The 21548-nt window shown below is 65.2% G+C and overlaps 1 protein-coding gene across 1 annotated transcript in view; it reads right to left on the bottom strand.

Annotated features, from left to right (window-relative positions):
* Positions 1 to 15378, bottom strand: part of EPOR (erythropoietin receptor) — a 21870-nt gene extending 6492 nt beyond the window's left edge. Inside the window, exon 1 of the mRNA XM_048487529.1 lies at positions 15163 to 15378. Within this exon, the coding sequence (XP_048343486.1) occupies positions 15163 to 15378 (216 nt within the window). The remainder of the gene's footprint in view (positions 1 to 15162) is intronic.
* Between the last annotated feature and the right edge of the window lie 6170 nt (positions 15379 to 21548).

Genomic DNA, 21548 nt, shown 5'->3' with positions numbered 1-21548 from the left:
CCCCCCCCCCCCCCCACCCCCCCCCCCCCCCACCCCCCCCCCCCCCCACCCCCCCCCCCCCCCACCCCCCCCCCCCCCCACCCCCCCCCCCCCCCACCCCCCCCCCCCCCCACCCCCCCCCCCCCCCACCCCCCCCCCCCCCCACCCCCCCCCCCCCCCACCCCCCCCCCCCCCCACCCCCCCCCCCCCCCACCCCCCCCCCCCCCCACCCCCCCCCCCCCCCACCCCCCCCCCCCCCCACCCCCCCCCCCCCCCACCCCCCCCCCCCCCCACCCCCCCCCCCCCCCACCCCCCCCCCCCCCCACCCCCCCCCCCCCCCACCCCCCCCCCCCCCCACCCCCCCCCCCCCCCACCCCCCCCCCCCCCCACCCCCCCCCCCCCCCACCCCCCCCCCCCCCCACCCCCCCCCCCCCCCACCCCCCCCCCCCCCCACCCCCCCCCCCCCCCACCCCCCCCCCCCCCCACCCCCCCCCCCCCCCACCCCCCCCCCCCCCCACCCCCCCCCCCCCCCACCCCCCCCCCCCCCCACCCCCCCCCCCCCCCACCCCCCCCCCCCCCCACCCCCCCCCCCCCCCACCCCCCCCCCCCCCCACCCCCCCCCCCCCCCACCCCCCCCCCCCCCCACCCCCCCCCCCCCCCACCCCCCCCCCCCCCCACCCCCCCCCCCCCCCACCCCCCCCCCCCCCCACCCCCCCCCCCCCCCACCCCCCCCCCCCCCCACCCCCCCCCCCCCCCACCCCCCCCCCCCCCCACCCCCCCCCCCCCCCACCCCCCCCCCCCCCCACCCCCCCCCCCCCCCACCCCCCCCCCCCCCCACCCCCCCCCCCCCCCACCCCCCCCCCCCCCCACCCCCCCCCCCCCCCACCCCCCCCCCCCCCCACCCCCCCCCCCCCCCACCCCCCCCCCCCCCCACCCCCCCCCCCCCCCACCCCCCCCCCCCCCCACCCCCCCCCCCCCCCACCCCCCCCCCCCCCCACCCCCCCCCCCCCCCACCCCCCCCCCCCCCCACCCCCCCCCCCCCCCACCCCCCCCCCCCCCCACCCCCCCCCCCCCCCACCCCCCCCCCCCCCCACCCCCCCCCCCCCCCACCCCCCCCCCCCCCCACCCCCCCCCCCCCCCACCCCCCCCCCCCCCCACCCCCCCCCCCCCCCACCCCCCCCCCCCCCCACCCCCCCCCCCCCCCACCCCCCCCCCCCCCCACCCCCCCCCCCCCCCACCCCCCCCCCCCCCCACCCCCCCCCCCCCCCACCCCCCCCCCCCCCCACCCCCCCCCCCCCCCACCCCCCCCCCCCCCCACCCCCCCCCCCCCCCACCCCCCCCCCCCCCCACCCCCCCCCCCCCCCACCCCCCCCCCCCCCCACCCCCCCCCCCCCCCACCCCCCCCCCCCCCCACCCCCCCCCCCCCCCACCCCCCCCCCCCCCCACCCCCCCCCCCCCCCACCCCCCCCCCCCCCCACCCCCCCCCCCCCCCACCCCCCCCCCCCCCCACCCCCCCCCCCCCCCACCCCCCCCCCCCCCCACCCCCCCCCCCCCCCACCCCCCCCCCCCCCCACCCCCCCCCCCCCCCACCCCCCCCCCCCCCCACCCCCCCCCCCCCCCACCCCCCCCCCCCCCCACCCCCCCCCCCCCCCACCCCCCCCCCCCCCCACCCCCCCCCCCCCCCACCCCCCCCCCCCCCCACCCCCCCCCCCCCCCACCCCCCCCCCCCCCCACCCCCCCCCCCCCCCACCCCCCCCCCCCCCCACCCCCCCCCCCCCCCACCCCCCCCCCCCCCCACCCCCCCCCCCCCCCACCCCCCCCCCCCCCCACCCCCCCCCCCCCCCACCCCCCCCCCCCCCCACCCCCCCCCCCCCCCACCCCCCCCCCCCCCCACCCCCCCCCCCCCCCACCCCCCCCCCCCCCCACCCCCCCCCCCCCCCACCCCCCCCCCCCCCCACCCCCCCCCCCCCCCACCCCCCCCCCCCCCCACCCCCCCCCCCCCCCACCCCCCCCCCCCCCCACCCCCCCCCCCCCCCACCCCCCCCCCCCCCCACCCCCCCCCCCCCCCACCCCCCCCCCCCCCCACCCCCCCCCCCCCCCACCCCCCCCCCCCCCCACCCCCCCCCCCCCCCACCCCCCCCCCCCCCCACCCCCCCCCCCCCCCACCCCCCCCCCCCCCCACCCCCCCCCCCCCCCACCCCCCCCCCCCCCCACCCCCCCCCCCCCCCACCCCCCCCCCCCCCCACCCCCCCCCCCCCCCACCCCCCCCCCCCCCCACCCCCCCCCCCCCCCACCCCCCCCCCCCCCCACCCCCCCCCCCCCCCACCCCCCCCCCCCCCCACCCCCCCCCCCCCCCACCCCCCCCCCCCCCCACCCCCCCCCCCCCCCACCCCCCCCCCCCCCCACCCCCCCCCCCCCCCACCCCCCCCCCCCCCCACCCCCCCCCCCCCCCACCCCCCCCCCCCCCCACCCCCCCCCCCCCCCACCCCCCCCCCCCCCCACCCCCCCCCCCCCCCACCCCCCCCCCCCCCCACCCCCCCCCCCCCCCACCCCCCCCCCCCCCCACCCCCCCCCCCCCCCACCCCCCCCCCCCCCCACCCCCCCCCCCCCCCACCCCCCCCCCCCCCCACCCCCCCCCCCCCCCACCCCCCCCCCCCCCCACCCCCCCCCCCCCCCACCCCCCCCCCCCCCCACCCCCCCCCCCCCCCACCCCCCCCCCCCCCCACCCCCCCCCCCCCCCACCCCCCCCCCCCCCCACCCCCCCCCCCCCCCACCCCCCCCCCCCCCCACCCCCCCCCCCCCCCACCCCCCCCCCCCCCCACCCCCCCCCCCCCCCACCCCCCCCCCCCCCCACCCCCCCCCCCCCCCACCCCCCCCCCCCCCCACCCCCCCCCCCCCCCACCCCCCCCCCCCCCCACCCCCCCCCCCCCCCACCCCCCCCCCCCCCCACCCCCCCCCCCCCCCACCCCCCCCCCCCCCCACCCCCCCCCCCCCCCACCCCCCCCCCCCCCCACCCCCCCCCCCCCCCACCCCCCCCCCCCCCCACCCCCCCCCCCCCCCACCCCCCCCCCCCCCCACCCCCCCCCCCCCCCACCCCCCCCCCCCCCCACCCCCCCCCCCCCCCACCCCCCCCCCCCCCCACCCCCCCCCCCCCCCACCCCCCCCCCCCCCCACCCCCCCCCCCCCCCACCCCCCCCCCCCCCCACCCCCCCCCCCCCCCACCCCCCCCCCCCCCCACCCCCCCCCCCCCCCACCCCCCCCCCCCCCCACCCCCCCCCCCCCCCACCCCCCCCCCCCCCCACCCCCCCCCCCCCCCACCCCCCCCCCCCCCCACCCCCCCCCCCCCCCACCCCCCCCCCCCCCCACCCCCCCCCCCCCCCACCCCCCCCCCCCCCCACCCCCCCCCCCCCCCACCCCCCCCCCCCCCCACCCCCCCCCCCCCCCACCCCCCCCCCCCCCCACCCCCCCCCCCCCCCACCCCCCCCCCCCCCCACCCCCCCCCCCCCCCACCCCCCCCCCCCCCCACCCCCCCCCCCCCCCACCCCCCCCCCCCCCCACCCCCCCCCCCCCCCACCCCCCCCCCCCCCCACCCCCCCCCCCCCCCACCCCCCCCCCCCCCCACCCCCCCCCCCCCCCACCCCCCCCCCCCCCCACCCCCCCCCCCCCCCACCCCCCCCCCCCCCCACCCCCCCCCCCCCCCACCCCCCCCCCCCCCCACCCCCCCCCCCCCCCACCCCCCCCCCCCCCCACCCCCCCCCCCCCCCACCCCCCCCCCCCCCCACCCCCCCCCCCCCCCACCCCCCCCCCCCCCCACCCCCCCCCCCCCCCACCCCCCCCCCCCCCCACCCCCCCCCCCCCCCACCCCCCCCCCCCCCCACCCCCCCCCCCCCCCACCCCCCCCCCCCCCCACCCCCCCCCCCCCCCACCCCCCCCCCCCCCCACCCCCCCCCCCCCCCACCCCCCCCCCCCCCCACCCCCCCCCCCCCCCACCCCCCCCCCCCCCCACCCCCCCCCCCCCCCACCCCCCCCCCCCCCCACCCCCCCCCCCCCCCACCCCCCCCCCCCCCCACCCCCCCCCCCCCCCACCCCCCCCCCCCCCCACCCCCCCCCCCCCCCACCCCCCCCCCCCCCCACCCCCCCCCCCCCCCACCCCCCCCCCCCCCCACCCCCCCCCCCCCCCACCCCCCCCCCCCCCCACCCCCCCCCCCCCCCACCCCCCCCCCCCCCCACCCCCCCCCCCCCCCACCCCCCCCCCCCCCCACCCCCCCCCCCCCCCACCCCCCCCCCCCCCCACCCCCCCCCCCCCCCACCCCCCCCCCCCCCCACCCCCCCCCCCCCCCACCCCCCCCCCCCCCCACCCCCCCCCCCCCCCACCCCCCCCCCCCCCCACCCCCCCCCCCCCCCACCCCCCCCCCCCCCCACCCCCCCCCCCCCCCACCCCCCCCCCCCCCCACCCCCCCCCCCCCCCACCCCCCCCCCCCCCCACCCCCCCCCCCCCCCACCCCCCCCCCCCCCCACCCCCCCCCCCCCCCACCCCCCCCCCCCCCCACCCCCCCCCCCCCCCACCCCCCCCCCCCCCCACCCCCCCCCCCCCCCACCCCCCCCCCCCCCCACCCCCCCCCCCCCCCACCCCCCCCCCCCCCCACCCCCCCCCCCCCCCACCCCCCCCCCCCCCCACCCCCCCCCCCCCCCACCCCCCCCCCCCCCCACCCCCCCCCCCCCCCACCCCCCCCCCCCCCCACCCCCCCCCCCCCCCACCCCCCCCCCCCCCCACCCCCCCCCCCCCCCACCCCCCCCCCCCCCCACCCCCCCCCCCCCCCACCCCCCCCCCCCCCCACCCCCCCCCCCCCCCACCCCCCCCCCCCCCCACCCCCCCCCCCCCCCACCCCCCCCCCCCCCCACCCCCCCCCCCCCCCACCCCCCCCCCCCCCCACCCCCCCCCCCCCCCACCCCCCCCCCCCCCCACCCCCCCCCCCCCCCACCCCCCCCCCCCCCCACCCCCCCCCCCCCCCACCCCCCCCCCCCCCCACCCCCCCCCCCCCCCACCCCCCCCCCCCCCCACCCCCCCCCCCCCCCACCCCCCCCCCCCCCCACCCCCCCCCCCCCCCACCCCCCCCCCCCCCCACCCCCCCCCCCCCCCACCCCCCCCCCCCCCCACCCCCCCCCCCCCCCACCCCCCCCCCCCCCCACCCCCCCCCCCCCCCACCCCCCCCCCCCCCCACCCCCCCCCCCCCCCACCCCCCCCCCCCCCCACCCCCCCCCCCCCCCACCCCCCCCCCCCCCCACCCCCCCCCCCCCCCACCCCCCCCCCCCCCCACCCCCCCCCCCCCCCACCCCCCCCCCCCCCCACCCCCCCCCCCCCCCACCCCCCCCCCCCCCCACCCCCCCCCCCCCCCACCCCCCCCCCCCCCCACCCCCCCCCCCCCCCACCCCCCCCCCCCCCCACCCCCCCCCCCCCCCACCCCCCCCCCCCCCCACCCCCCCCCCCCCCCACCCCCCCCCCCCCCCACCCCCCCCCCCCCCCACCCCCCCCCCCCCCCACCCCCCCCCCCCCCCACCCCCCCCCCCCCCCACCCCCCCCCCCCCCCACCCCCCCCCCCCCCCACCCCCCCCCCCCCCCACCCCCCCCCCCCCCCACCCCCCCCCCCCCCCACCCCCCCCCCCCCCCACCCCCCCCCCCCCCCACCCCCCCCCCCCCCCACCCCCCCCCCCCCCCACCCCCCCCCCCCCCCACCCCCCCCCCCCCCCACCCCCCCCCCCCCCCACCCCCCCCCCCCCCCACCCCCCCCCCCCCCCACCCCCCCCCCCCCCCACCCCCCCCCCCCCCCACCCCCCCCCCCCCCCACCCCCCCCCCCCCCCACCCCCCCCCCCCCCCACCCCCCCCCCCCCCCACCCCCCCCCCCCCCCACCCCCCCCCCCCCCCACCCCCCCCCCCCCCCACCCCCCCCCCCCCCCACCCCCCCCCCCCCCCACCCCCCCCCCCCCCCACCCCCCCCCCCCCCCACCCCCCCCCCCCCCCACCCCCCCCCCCCCCCACCCCCCCCCCCCCCCACCCCCCCCCCCCCCCACCCCCCCCCCCCCCCACCCCCCCCCCCCCCCACCCCCCCCCCCCCCCACCCCCCCCCCCCCCCACCCCCCCCCCCCCCCACCCCCCCCCCCCCCCACCCCCCCCCCCCCCCACCCCCCCCCCCCCCCACCCCCCCCCCCCCCCACCCCCCCCCCCCCCCACCCCCCCCCCCCCCCACCCCCCCCCCCCCCCACCCCCCCCCCCCCCCACCCCCCCCCCCCCCCACCCCCCCCCCCCCCCACCCCCCCCCCCCCCCACCCCCCCCCCCCCCCACCCCCCCCCCCCCCCACCCCCCCCCCCCCCCACCCCCCCCCCCCCCCACCCCCCCCCCCCCCCACCCCCCCCCCCCCCCACCCCCCCCCCCCCCCACCCCCCCCCCCCCCCACCCCCCCCCCCCCCCACCCCCCCCCCCCCCCACCCCCCCCCCCCCCCACCCCCCCCCCCCCCCACCCCCCCCCCCCCCCACCCCCCCCCCCCCCCACCCCCCCCCCCCCCCACCCCCCCCCCCCCCCACCCCCCCCCCCCCCCACCCCCCCCCCCCCCCACCCCCCCCCCCCCCCACCCCCCCCCCCCCCCACCCCCCCCCCCCCCCACCCCCCCCCCCCCCCACCCCCCCCCCCCCCCACCCCCCCCCCCCCCCACCCCCCCCCCCCCCCACCCCCCCCCCCCCCCACCCCCCCCCCCCCCCACCCCCCCCCCCCCCCACCCCCCCCCCCCCCCACCCCCCCCCCCCCCCACCCCCCCCCCCCCCCACCCCCCCCCCCCCCCACCCCCCCCCCCCCCCACCCCCCCCCCCCCCCACCCCCCCCCCCCCCCACCCCCCCCCCCCCCCACCCCCCCCCCCCCCCACCCCCCCCCCCCCCCACCCCCCCCCCCCCCCACCCCCCCCCCCCCCCACCCCCCCCCCCCCCCACCCCCCCCCCCCCCCACCCCCCCCCCCCCCCACCCCCCCCCCCCCCCACCCCCCCCCCCCCCCACCCCCCCCCCCCCCCACCCCCCCCCCCCCCCACCCCCCCCCCCCCCCACCCCCCCCCCCCCCCACCCCCCCCCCCCCCCACCCCCCCCCCCCCCCACCCCCCCCCCCCCCCACCCCCCCCCCCCCCCACCCCCCCCCCCCCCCACCCCCCCCCCCCCCCACCCCCCCCCCCCCCCACCCCCCCCCCCCCCCACCCCCCCCCCCCCCCACCCCCCCCCCCCCCCACCCCCCCCCCCCCCCACCCCCCCCCCCCCCCACCCCCCCCCCCCCCCACCCCCCCCCCCCCCCACCCCCCCCCCCCCCCACCCCCCCCCCCCCCCACCCCCCCCCCCCCCCACCCCCCCCCCCCCCCACCCCCCCCCCCCCCCACCCCCCCCCCCCCCCACCCCCCCCCCCCCCCACCCCCCCCCCCCCCCACCCCCCCCCCCCCCCACCCCCCCCCCCCCCCACCCCCCCCCCCCCCCACCCCCCCCCCCCCCCACCCCCCCCCCCCCCCACCCCCCCCCCCCCCCACCCCCCCCCCCCCCCACCCCCCCCCCCCCCCACCCCCCCCCCCCCCCACCCCCCCCCCCCCCCACCCCCCCCCCCCCCCACCCCCCCCCCCCCCCACCCCCCCCCCCCCCCACCCCCCCCCCCCCCCCCCCCCCCCCCCCCCCCCCCCCCCCCCCCCCCACCCCCCCCCCCCCCCACCCCCCCCCCCCCCCACCCCCACCCCCACCCCACCCCCCCCCCCCCCCCCACCCCAACCCCCAAACCCACCCCCCCCCCAATCTATCTATCTATCTATCTATCTATCTATCTATCTATCTATCTATCTATCTATCTATCTATCTATCTATCTATCTATCTATCTATCTATCTATCTATCTATCTATCTATACAGGTGGCAGGCCAAATTCTGGCAGTCCACAAAGAAAGTGTGTGGGATGCTATTTCATACTGTATTGATGGTGTTTCAGTCATATGAATAAAAGCAGAGGAATCACTGCCCCCCGGAAGCTGCTTGTTTTGTGTCCAGTGAAAGAAATCCTGGCTTGAGGAATCATAGAGTTGGAAAAGACCCCAAGGGCCATCAAGTTCAACCCCCTGCCGTGCAGGAAGACGATAAATGAAAGTACACCTTGAGTTTTGGGAAAGAGCTTCTGTGTAGTGAGTAGCAATGTAAGCACATTGTGCTAAGTAGTACAAACTTCTCGACCCAAACAAAGTGAGTGTACTATGTCCCATCCACATTTAAAGGTGTGCAAGAAATGGCAGCCTGAGACACTCATTTCCTCACCCACCCCCAGTATACCAATAACATTTGACTGGTCTTGGGGGGCTGACATGGGGTGAGAGCGCCAGGCAGGTGAGGAATCAATTCCTAGAGTTCAGTTGTAGAAATCACACTGATCGCTGGTTGGATTTCAGAAATAAAAGTTGACCTCAGTATTCGTGCAGCTGGTCTGGACAATCTGTGTATGCATGCTTCAGACGCCGAGCATAGGTGTCAAACTCGCGGCCCTCCAGATGTTATGGACTACAGTTCCCATCATCGCTGGCAGGGGATTACGGGAACTGTAGTCCATAACATCTGGAGGGCCGCAAGCTTGACACCTGCGCTCCAGAGCACCGCTGTGCCGCTAGCAACAGCTGGGGGCGTTGGCTGGCGCAAGGAAGCAGCCCAGGATCTTTTTCTTAGCAGGTCGTCAAGATGAAGTTGGTGAAGCAGCTTCCAGGGTTCCCTAAGGCAAAGGAGACGCACTGCTTGACTGCAAGATATGGGCGCCAACAGTGGTGGGATCCAAACATTTTAGTAGCAGGTTCCCATGGTGGTGGGATTCAAACAGTAGTGTAGCGCCAATGGGGCTGGGCAGGGCACGACGGGGCATGGCCTGGCATTCCAGGGGTGGGGCATTAATAATTTCTCTGTTACTGTAAAAAACTCTTACTGTAAAAAAAAAGTTCCTAATTTCCAGCTGGTATCTCTTCTGTCCATAATTTAAACTCATTATATAGCAAGTCCCATCGTCTACCGCCTAAATAGAAACAACTACTTTCTCCTGAATTTGACTGCCTACACTTAGTAGAAGACTTTCTAAATAATTTTAATTTTGTTTCTAGAACTCAAAAGAAGGATACTTTCCTTAAACAAGGAACTTTGCCATATTTCTAAAATATGTTTTTAAAACAGCCCAACAGGGAGAATTATCCCGTTTTCTACCTTCGCTAACCAGCCACATAGGAAACAACAGGACTTTATGATTTTTGGACCTAATGGAATTTCTAACGGAAAAGCAGACCCACTTAGTAACCCCCTCTCGGCACACACAAATAATTAGTAACCCACTCTCAGGAACTGGTGAGAACCTGCTGGATCCCACCTCTGGGTGCCAACCTCCAGCTGGGTCATGGAGATCGTCTAGAATTACAACTGATCCCGACTGGAGAAAATGGCTGCTTTGGGGAGGGTGGACTCTGTGGTATTATGCAGCACGGATGTCCCTTCTCTCCCCACATCTGACCCTCCCCTGACTCCGCCCCAAATATCCAGGAATTTCCCACCCTGGAGCTGGTGCAACCCAGTGGCACGATGACTCTTCTCTGTGTTTGAGTGATAGACCTCTCATCCTCCTTCTGTGTAAAACAGGGGCACGTTCATAGTTAATAAGCACAAGAATTTGCGGGGTGGGAATGATCAATCAGCGTGAAAAACGCTCCTCTGAAGCCAGTCATGCCCCCATCCGCTTAGGAAAATGCAATTGAGGAGGGTCCAGCTACAAATTACACATTTTTTTACATCATGTCAGGCAGGGTCGTGTCAGAACTGAGCATGTCAGTACCAAATGGCCGGCAGGCAGGGGGAGGCAGATTACCCTCCTTTGATGTGGGGCGAAAGTCCGGAGTCTTCCCCTTGGCACCCTGGGGCATCCGGGACACAGATCCTATCAAAGGAACTGTTCCCAGGCTTCAAATGCTTTGTAGTTTGTAGAGGGGAGTAGGGGTGTTTGACTCTGTGGGAGGGGGTTACGTAAGGGGTTTGCGCAGGAATCGTCAGATTCCTCTTTCTAAGATGCTACCTATGTGCTTCTGAAATAAAGGCTTTAGAACAAAATCTACAGTTTCCGTTGTTTCCAGATCCGAGGTCTGACAGGTTGGGCCTAGAGATCTCCAATAATTACAACTAATCCCCAGTCAATAGAGATCTACCCCCACCCCCTCCCCTGGAGAGAACGGCTGCTTTGGAGAGTGGACTTCGCAGCATTGGACCTTGCAGAGGCCCCTCCCCTCCCCAAACCCCACCCTCCTGAAGCTCCACCTCCCAAATCTCCAGGAAATTCCCAACCAAGAGTTGGCAACCCTCTGCCCAGGCCCCCGCAAGGACCGCCGATGAGACACGCCCTGTGAGCGTCACACTGGGAACTCCTGTTCTCAAGCATGCAGGGGCGTGCTTCTGACCCTAACTGTGGCGTGTGCTTGCGTGCATGGGGAGGGGGCATGGCTAAGGTGACCAGACGTCCCGCTTTTGGTGGGACAGTCCCGCCTTAAACCAATTTGTCCCGCGTGTTTTTTTCTGTCCCGATTTTTGGAAGGCTGCCTTTCATGACCTTCTCTGGGCTTCCTTAAAGGCAGTGTCAAATACTGGTCCCGGTTTTAAAAGGTGACGATCTGGTCACCTTAGGCATGGTTTAAAATTCCCCGGTGCCATTTTCCTGACCTGAAACCACCCAGGGGGCACTATTTGCCCCACTGGGAATGGGAAATGTACACCCATGCCTGCCCTGCTCACATGGAGTTCCCAGCAAAGACAACATCCACATAACGGCCTAGGAGGCAGAAATTTGGTTTTGTTAAGCTAAATCAAGCATCAAAGGGCCTTAAAAGGCCTGAGAAATAAAGAGGAATGCTCTTGTCAATGAATATGGCTAGTGTTAGACTAGTCTGGGATCTGGGAACAACACCTCTTCAAACCACTGCCATGAAGAGACCTTGGGCCAGGTGCCACCACCCCCCACCCCCCGGCCACCCTCACTGGGCTGAGAGCAGGACGATGGAAGAAGAAGAGAAGAAGAGCTTGGATTTATATCCCCCCTTTCTCTCCTGCAGGAGACTCAAAGGGGCTGACAATCTCCTTGCCCTTCCCCCCTCACAACAAACACCCTGTGAGGTAGGTGGGGCTGAGAGAGCTCCGAGAAGCTGTGACTAGCCCCACTGGCGTTCCTGCCTAGGGACATGGGGTACCCCTTGTCCCCGGGCGCATCGATTGAGGTCACGTGGGGGGCGCCAAAACATCCTCCTATACAGCAAGGGATTGAGCAAGCCCTAGAAAGCAGGCACTGAAGCAGTGGACTGCTCCCAGTGCCTGTCGTAGCCCCGCCCACTCTGTACAGTGGCCTGGAGTGTCCAGGGGGCGGGGGAGAAGTCCCACCTAGGCTCCCAGGGAGACAGGACTGGGGAGCTCCATCCGCCTCCCTCTGAACCCAGCATGCCTTATTACAGCCTTTAAATTAAAGTGTGGCATTACTCAGAAGCCTTCTCCCAGGCAGCAGGCACAGGAAAAGGCAGAAAGAAGCTGAGCAGGGAGCCCAGAAGCCTTGCAGCAGAGCTGAAGATGATGCTGAGCGCTTTGCTTGAAGTAAACCTTCCTTCGATGGGGTGTGACTTGTAGAGAGATTTACATGCTTAAAGGGGCCAATTCCCCTTGCACTGGCTTGGAGCTGTTTCTCTCAGGCTAGCAGCCCTCCTCACAGGGATTGGTGGGAGGTGACACAATTCTAGGAAAGTGATGGTGGGGAGAGAGCCATGCCTGTTTTTTGGCTGCAGGGGAGTAGGAGGTGATTTGTATCGAGAGATGATGCTACGATGTTTGTTTTATTGCAAGCACCTTCAGATGGGGGGGTGACTTGTGAGAGATTTACATGCTTAAAAGTTAATTCCCCTTGCATTGGCTTGGAGCTGTTTCTCAGGCTAGCAGCCTACCTCACAGGGTTGGTGTGAGGACACAATTAGGAAAGCGGGGGGGAGGGAGCCATGCCCATGTTTCTGCTGCAGGGTAGGAGGTGATTTGTGAGAGATGATGCTGATGTTTGCTTGGTAAACCTTCAGATGGGGGGTGACTTGTGAGAGATTTACATGCTTAAAAGTTAATTCCCACTTGCACTGGCTTGGAGCTCTTCTAGAGGTTAACAACCCACCCTTGATAGGGCTTAGTGTGAGGACACAAATTTCAGGAAGCTTATGAGTTGGTGGGGAGAAAGCCATGTATGTCTTGGCTGGTGGTGGGAGGCTGTAGAGTTGGTGCAAAAAATCCGGTTTGGGCGTTGTGGGGGAGGGTGTCGTCCATACCTGGGGTGGGGGTGGGGGCACCAAACTCAGATTTTGTCCCCGGGCTCCAGTTTGCCTAGATTCGCCCCTGACTAGCCCAAGGTCACCCAGCTGGCGTGTGTGGGAGTGTACAGGCTAACCTGAATTCCCCAGATAAGCCTCCACAGCTCAGGCGGCAGAGCTGGGAATCAAACCCGGTTCCTCCAGATTAGAGTACACCTGCTCTTAACCTCCTACGCCACTGCTGCTTTGGGTCCACACGGAGGAGAAAGGTGGGGTATAAATGAAGTACATAAATCTTCTTCTTGTTATTGGGCTGTATTCCCCTTGAGGGGGTTAGCACTGACATTTTCTTCACCAAATAGCTCGATTTTAGGCTTTTTCAGGGGTAAGGTTGACAGCACGCACGTCTTCAGCAATGCTGTCCATCCACCGTTTCTTTAGTCTTCCACGTAGGCGGTGGCCTCCAGGGTCAAAGTTTAGAGCTGTTTTTTGCAACAGAAGTCTCCTGGCGCATCATGTGCCTGTACCACCGGAGCCGCACTTCCCTCGTTTTCTTTGTTATTGGTATAATTCCAAGTCTTTGTCGGACGTCTTCATTTGTAACATGATTGAAAAGAGTCACGCCGAGCATCCACCAGAGCAGCAGTGGCGTAGCGGTTAAGAGCAGGTGCATTCTAACCTGGAGGAGCCGGGTTTGATTCCCCACTCTGCCACTTGAGCTGTGGAGGCTTATCTGGGGAATTCAGATTAGCCTGTGCACTCCCACACACGCCAGCTGGGTGACCTTGGGCTAGTCACAGCTTCTCGGAGCTCTCTCAGCCCCACCCACCTCACAGGGTGTTTGTTGTGGGGCGGGGGGGGGGGGGAAGGACAAGGAGCTTGTAAGCCTTTGAGTCTCCTATAGGAGAGAGAGGGGGGATATCAATCCAAACTCTTCTTTTCTTCATCGAAATGAAGTACATAAATGTTTTATTTATTTTTTTGTATACATCATTTAATATTTAATAATGTAGATTGTAAAAAAGCTATATTCTAGCTACTTGAGCAACGGGCCGGAATTTGTCCAGGGCTGGACTGGGAAGTTGGAAAAAACCCCTTCAGAACAGCACCTTCCCCCCCCATCAGGTGAAATGGGGGGAGCCATGCAAAATCCCAGGTCCCAAGCTGAACAGCAGCACATCTGTGGCCCCTTCCGCCCACGCAAAATAATGCGTTTTCAAACCACTTTCACAAACGCTGTTTTAACGTAATTTAGTATGTTTTAATGTTGGAACTTTTATAGGTTGTTGTTGTTTTAATTGTATGGTTTGCCTTCTTATTTGTTTGTATTAATTTGTTGTACACCGCCCGGAGCCCCTTGGGGATGGGGCGGTATAGAAATCGAAATAATAAATACATAAAATAAATAAAACATTGTTGTGGTGTGGATTTTGCTATGACCTATAGCTTCTGTGAGTAATTCATAGTTTGAAAGTGCATTTTTCTGCATGTGCGGAATGAGCCTGAGATTCTGAGTGGGCTTTTTGCCTTTGATTTCTCTTGCATATATACTTTTAAAAATTCCTCCCTGCTTTTTTTTTTAATTAGTTGGCTATTGCTGGTTTTCATCCAATATCAGGGTCGTCTTCATTTTTCACTCATAAAACTTGGGTTGCCAACGTCCAGGTGGGGGCTGGAAATCTGGAATGACCCCTGATGCCCCAGCTACAGAGGGGAACTCCCCTGGAGAAAATGGCTGCTTTGAAGGGTACGACCGATGGCATTCAATTTTGCTGAAGTCCCTCTCCTCTCCTCCCCAGGGCCTGCCCTTCCCAGGCCCCACCCCCAAAGCTCCAGGAATTTCCCAACCAAGAGCTGGCAACCTTAACTAAAAGATCCATCAGGATTTCCACAGCCATTTCTGCCCCCCAGCCAGCTCTTCCACAAAAGGTGACACCATTCTGCTTGAAGAACAGCAGTTTGGGGAGAAAGGCCCAGGCCAGAGGGGGCTCAGGGACGGGGTGGCTCTTGCCGGCAGCTCCTTACACTGGGATATGCAGAACGAGGAGCAACAGAAGATTAAATGGGGAAAGTATTGTCAAAGGCTTTCACAGCCGGAATCACTAGAGTGTTGTGGGTTTTCCGGACTATGGCAGCTGTTCCTGTTGCATGATTCTCCTGACGTTTCATCTCCATTTCAGACGGTATTAGTATCTCCAGAGGGTCTGACTGTAGTAAAGCAAGTGGAGTACATATACCCGTGGGATGTCCAGGGTGGGAGAAAGAACCGTTTGCATTGGCTAAAAGGGTTAAGGATGCATTTTGAAAGTGTAATTTGCATGTGTTGAGTGGAATCCACCCATTTTAGCCTATGGATGTACGGGGAAAGCTGAAGCAGTGAATCTTACACACACACACCCGCCCGCTGCACTCCACACACACCCAGTAGTCTGGGTTAGTGGCGTTCCAAAACTCCTCCATTGTTCCCAGGAAACAAGGAGTGGGACAGTGAAGGTGCCCCCAGGAAGCAAGTGTCGCGCCCTTCCCTCCCTAAACACTTCAGGAGGAGCTGCTGGTGTCTCCAAGGCAGGTGCTGGGCAGGCGCTGGAGGCCGTGGCCAGGCTTGATGCAGATTGGGAGTGGCAGTAACACAGGCCATGCCAACAAACAGGAAAGTGTCTGGGGTGGCATGAGCATGGAACCCCACCATCCCACACACCCACACAGGGGTTGTTTATTCCAAGTCTCTCGCCCTTTTCCAAAACATCACCACTCGCTTGTTGAAGTCACGCTCTCTTATCTGATGGGGGTTTTTTTTTCACCATTTGGCTGTTATTCGGCGTCTGCCCTTGCCTTCTTAGAAAGCCGTTTCCTTTCCTCCGTGATGCGTTGCAGGCTTCGGCACATGAGCCGAGCCCAGCTGGATCTGGCCAGTCGCTCACCCAGTCCAGTATTGAAGTCCTTACTGTGGGAATCCAGGTGTCTTGAGGAAGCTTGCAAACAGGATGAGTAGACAACCTGTTTCTCCTGTTGATTCTCCCCAGTGTAAAGCACACTGCCTCGGATCATGGAGGCTTGAGTTTCTAATAGACATTGTCAGACCTCTCCTCCATAATTAGCCCTAGGATCCTCCAAATATTTTTTCAGCCACAGATGAAGGTGAAACAGCTAGGGAGAGGCTGCTACTGGAACACTTAATTACACAGCCCCCGGAAACATGGTTAAACCTCTCTAGCTCTGTTTTTTCCTTCCTGTGTGTGACTAAGAAAGGTGAGGAGGTATGAAGTTCTAAAAGTCAGTGTTGCACACGGCAGAGAAGAGCTCTCTGGTCTGTCCCATTAATTTCATTCCATGATCCCAAGTTCTAGTCGTATGAGAAACAGAAGACATTCCCTGTAATCTCCTATTACATGCCATGCATTATATCTCTCCTTTCAGTTCGTTTTGTGAACTTATTTGTTTTTAAATAAACCCTAACATTACATTACTAACTTGTATGGAAATTGTCCCACCATTTGATCCATAAGACTATCAGAAGACCCCTACTGGATCAAGCTATTCCAGCATCCCTTGTCAGCAATGGCCAACCAATTCCTTTGGAGGCCAACAACAGGGTATAGAGACTGAGGCTTTCCCCAGATAAGTACCTCAGAAGACCCTTGCTGGATCAGACCAGGGAGAGTCCATGTAGTCCAGCATCCCAGCTCCTCTGGAGGTCCAACAATAAGGTATAGAAGCCAAGGCCTTCCCCTGATAAGAACATCAGAAGAACCCTGTGGGATCAGACTCGAGAGCGTCCATCTAGCCCAGAGAGTCCATCTAGCCCAGTGGCCAACCAGTTCCTTGGGAGGTCCAACAACAGGGTATAGAGGCCAAGGTAAGAACCCAAGCAGAGCCCTGCTGGATCAGGCCAGTGAGGGTCCATGTAGTCCACCATCCCATCTCACACAGTGGCCAACCAGTTCCTCTGGAGGAACACAACACAGAGACCAGAGCCTTACCCTAATAAGAATATCAGAAGATCCTGACCAGATCAGACCAGTGAGAGTCCATCTAGTCCAGCATCCTGTGTCACAAAGTGGCCAACTGGTTCTTCAGGAGAGCCAACAAGAGGGCATAAAGGCCCAAGCCTTCCCATGAAAAGCACTGTTGGATCAGACCAGTGAGAGTCCACCTAGTCCAAAATCCTGGTTCACACAGTGACCAGGTCCTCTGGAGGGCAAAGAAGGGGTGCATAAAGGCTGAGCCCTTCCCCTGATGTTGCCTCCTGGCCTCAATGTTCAGAGATTTACTGCCTCTAAATGTGGAAGTTCCCTTTAGTCAGCAGGGCTAGCAGTCTTTAATAGCCGTCTCCTCCATAAATCTGTATAATCCCCTTTAAAAGGCACCTATACCTTTTAAAGATATCACTATGTCCTCTGGCAGCAAATTCCATATTTTAATCAATTGTTGAAGAAAGAAATATTTCCTTTTTTCCCTATCCTGAATCTGCTGCCCATCAGCTCCAGTTCTACTATTTGGGGAGAGAGAGAAAGTTATCTCTGGCCACCCTCTCTACTCCATGTATAATATCATTGTCATTATTGGTTAGGAGCAGATCTAAAATAGCTGCTCCCCTTGTGGTTTCTGCCACTTTCTGGACCATGAAATTGTCTGCAAGGCACGTGAGAAATTTGTCATGGAACTGATTGTCATGGAAGAGTTTGACTCACAGTAAATATCTGTATAATTTAAATCTCCCATTACTACTACTTCTTTCCTTTCTGAGAGTTTGGCCATCTGTTCCAAGAATGTATCATCCATCTAAGCCTCTCTTAGTTACCTTTTTTTCTAAACTGAAAAGTTACAGACTCTCCAGTTACTCCTCATAGGGAAGGTATTCCAATGCCTAAATCTTTTTGATTTCTTCTTCTGTACATTTTCTAGCTCTTTTTGAAATATAATCATCATATTTTGAAATATAATCACCAGAATTTCACACAGCAGTCCAAATAATATTGGCTGCTTTATTTTCAGTCCCTTCTGCCCATTTATTCCTACTCTTTACTTCCTGTTGTCTTCTCAGTTTTTAATCCATAAGAGAACCCGTCCTTTTATCCCATGACTGCTAAGTCTACTCAGGACTTTTTGATGTGGTACCTTGTTAAAAACCTGTTGAAAATCCAAGTATGTGGAAAATCCAAGTATGTATATAATGTGGTGTAGTGATGAAGATGAGATGGGTTATGGAAGAGGCACAGGAGTACCAGAAGAAGCTCTACTTATGCTTCATTGACTACACCAAGGCTTTCGATTGTATTGAGCACAACAAACTCTGGGAAGCATTGAGAGAAGTAGAAGTGCCTATGAACCTAATCAAATTGATCAAATCACTCCATGATAACCAAGAAGCCACAGTGCGAACCAGGTATGGGGACACAGACTGGTTCAAGATCAAAAAGGGCAAGGATACATCCTCTCTCCTTTTCTGTTCAACCTCTATGCAGAAGTGATCATGAGGAAGCTGGGGAGAGAAGAGGCCAAGGGGTGGGGTGGGGGTGCTATTTGCTAGCATGTGGTGAGGAGCCCGTGGCAGGAAGAATCTGGATCTGGGCTGTAGATCCACTGGGGGTGTGCTGATCAGACCGGCTCCTAGAGTCCAGACGCTGGATTCTTGGGACAGAACCCAGAATCCCATGAACAGGCAGTCCACAAACTTCACGGGGGACTCAGCGATCCATTTATTCAGAACATTTCTGCGCCTCCTGCTCCTGGTGACTTACAAAGCAAAACATGATAAAGTGACATGAAATTCTTCAAAAGTTAACAAACTATTAAAAACCCAACTATAGCACACAAAGCACGCCAAACATTTAGCAGCCTAAACATTAATCTCATAAAACAGTCCTCAGGCTAGGAGGATGTAACTTTTTAAAAAGACGGGTAATGTTTTGGCTTGGCACTTAAGGGTAGGCACTGGGCGAGCCTCAAGAAAACAGGGGAGGTGCCAGGGGCGGAGCAAGGGGAAACTGTGCCCAGGGCACCTGCGCACCCTGCACCCCTGCCCTCCCCGGAATGCCCCCGCCCTGCCACGGCCTGGTCAGCCCTCCTCTGCGGCTCTGCCTGGGGCATTGTCAGCCTCAGCCTCTCGGTGCATGCCACGCCAATTGGGAGGTGCCAAGAACTGGAAAAAGCTCCCATCTCTGAAATTCAGCCTCAAAACAGACGGGCAAAGAGGAGAAATCTTTCTAGGTCTCCCATAGCCACACATCATGAAGATGGCTGGAATAGCTGAACCCTGCAAGCAGTCAGCTACTGCTGGCAGCGCCTATACAATGGGGACACAGTAGTCCAGCCTGGATGTGATCACAGCATGGATTGCTGTAATAGAGCAATTTAGGAACGTATGAAGCTGTAATGCCAAGTCAAGTAGCTGGAGTAGTAGCATGATAAAATTACAACACAGGAGGCCTGAGTCTCCCCCTGCCCCATAGATCAGGACCAGCCCCGGCCCCCAGCTATGAATCTGATCCCTGAGGAAGTGTGGGCCCCCCTCTCCAATCCACAAGTGGCGTTGTCACCGAAAAGCAAACAGCTCTTCAGTCTTACCCAGTCCTTAGCTTCCATTTCTTGGGCCTCATGCTAGTAAACCATACCATTATGAGCAGTGGTGTAGGCGGTTAAGAGCTCGTGGCCCAATCTGGAGGAATCCTGCCTGGGATTCCCAGCTCAAGCATCTGAGCCAGGGAGGCTCATCCTGGGGAATTCAGATTAGGCCTGGTGTGACTCCCACACATCAGCCAAGTGACCTTTGGGCTAGGTCACAAATTCTTCTGAGCTCTCTCAGCCCCACCCACCCTCACAGGGTGTTTAATGGGAGGGGGAAAGGGCAAGGAGATTGAAAGCCCCTTTGAGTCTCCTACAGGAGAGAAAGGGGGGGATATAAATCCAAACTTTTCTTCTTCATTAAATAGTAAATCCTGCTCTCAGGATCTCCATTTGTTTCCTGTCAACTATGGAATTGTTCCCAACAGAGGCAGAAGGAAAGTCAAGTTCCCTAGTGACCCCTCCCCAGGGGAAGCAAGCCACCCTGACTCACAGGGTTCAACTTCTCTGACCACTATTTCCAAAGATTGCTTGTCACTGTTTTCTAGAGCAGGGTCACTGATTACTTCCAGGATCACTGGGTCCTTTCTCTATAATGGAAGTTTGTCTACTGCTTACATTTCAAAATAAATCTCTCCCTGCTTCCCGTGATTTCTACCTCACTTTGAGTGTTTTTTCTCTTCTCCTAGGCAGCTAAGATATCCGCTAAGCTGCTCCAAAAAGGTGCCGTTAGTCAAATCCCACCTTCACCCTTTTTTAAACATTTCTATCCTAAAGGATTCCCTCTCTGAGCTGGGGCAGGTGGTGATAAGAGGCTTGTCCTTCTGGACTCTGGGATGGTCTGGTTTGAGTTTTAAGCATGATTCTAAAGGCATTCAGGATACTTTCTCTTCCATCCATCTTCCCCTTCTCCTGGCTCTTCTATGCTAAATTGCAATCAAGCTTAAGTGCATGGTAGGGGAGAGAAGTTGAAAGGTGGTATCAGGTGCTCCTTTGTCTCTTGGCCCCATGTCCCCATGGCTGTGGGCCCGCTTCCTCCATCTTGAGCGGCCCGGTTCCAGGGAGAGTCTGAGCACAAGGACGTCCCCAGAGAATGGCCAAGGGGGCCACCAAGTTGCAGGACCCAAAGGGTGAAGTCTCCTAAGGAGAAGCAGCAACTCCTAGAAGGGGCCAGGCTGAAGGGCTCCAGGAATGGCAGGCAACGAGGAAGAGGCCAACGGGGAAGAGGGGGTCAACAGGGAACGACCAGCTCCTCCAGCTGGAGGGGCGAGCTGGGCATGGAGCCAGAAGGAGACACAGGCCCTGAAGTAGCAGGTGGAGCTGAGGTGCCTGGGGGTTGGGGAGTGGGGGTGCCCAGGGGCATGGCTCAGCTGCCGGACTCTGTAGCTTCTTCCTTGTGGCGCAGCAAGTAAGCCACAAGCACAGGGGGGTCGCAGTGGTATAGAAGGTGTTGGCACCAAGGCAGGGAATCCCAGCTCTGATGGAGGGTAGACTCCAAAGCCATTCCAACAAAAGAAGATTGTGTCAGGGGGGTTGTATCTAAGTGATTGAGATGCATTCCTACACTTAAAACACTCCAAACCAAATGCTGCTAAAAGATATATGTAACCAGCCTGCTATATGTTACCACCGCCATCTGGGGCATTCTTTCCTTGATCTTTACTTTATGGCTTCACATGCTTTGTAGATAACTAGGCTAACCCCTGATACCCTGGTCCCATTAGAAAGGAAGTTGTATCCGTTATCTTGATGGAACAGGAAGCCAGGTGGCTTTCTCTAACTATCTGCCACCGATGTTGGGGCGCCTCAGCTTCAGGAACTGTTTTGCATTATTTCTTGGGAATTTGGGAGGGGGGATTTGTAGGGGATAAAAGGGGTGGCAAAACCCTGGTTCGCCAGAACTGGCTTTGCCAAGCTTTGGTGCTCAGAAGCTTCTCAATAAATTCTTCTGATTAACTATACAGAGTCAGTTTATTGGCTTACGGTTCAAGAATCAACAGATTGGATACAGAAGGTCACAGAATATTCAGAAATAGAAAATGAACAATTTTATTAAGGGACAGTTTCTTTTTCTTTTCTGTATTTTATATTTTTGTTTTGTATTGCTGAGGTGGCGGTGTGGAAGTGTATATATTCTTTTGTATGCTGAGAAATTTTTTAAAAATCACTTTAAAAGGGAATCAACAGCTCTGCAGGTAACAAGGAGGGGGGAAAGGGGGAGAGAGAGAGCTGTGGGGGACACCGGCAGAGGCGTAGTGGGGGAAAATGTCACCCAGGGTAACACTTGCTCCATACGCCCCCCGCCCCCCTTTACCTTAGCTGGCGGGAGCCAGCTGCGGACTGCCCCTTGGCCTGGCGGGCCAGGCAGGGCCAAGTAGAGGGGTGTGGGGGCGATTCTCCACCCCCCACATGACCAGCTGGCATGCCCCCGGGGGCATGTGACCCCACATGTTCCCGTGCACGCTCCGATCCTGGATGCCAGTGCCTGCGTGGCTCCACCACTGCTCACCCCCAGTGCCCCCAAAGACCTCACCTTGGCCACTCCCGAGACGCTGCAGGAACTGGTAGTTGTGCAGCAGCGAGGCCTCCGCCCCCAGGTTGTGCTTCTGGAGGGCACGTTGCACGACAGTGGCTGTCTTGTCCTGGCTCGTTAT

This window comes from Sphaerodactylus townsendi, linkage group LG03, assembly GCF_021028975.2.
Source record: "Sphaerodactylus townsendi isolate TG3544 linkage group LG03, MPM_Stown_v2.3, whole genome shotgun sequence".
NCBI classification, from domain to species: domain Eukaryota; kingdom Metazoa; phylum Chordata; class Lepidosauria; order Squamata; family Sphaerodactylidae; genus Sphaerodactylus; species Sphaerodactylus townsendi.
The sequence above is the reverse complement of the archived record's forward strand: the minus strand, read 5'-3'. Positions and strand labels throughout refer to the sequence as shown.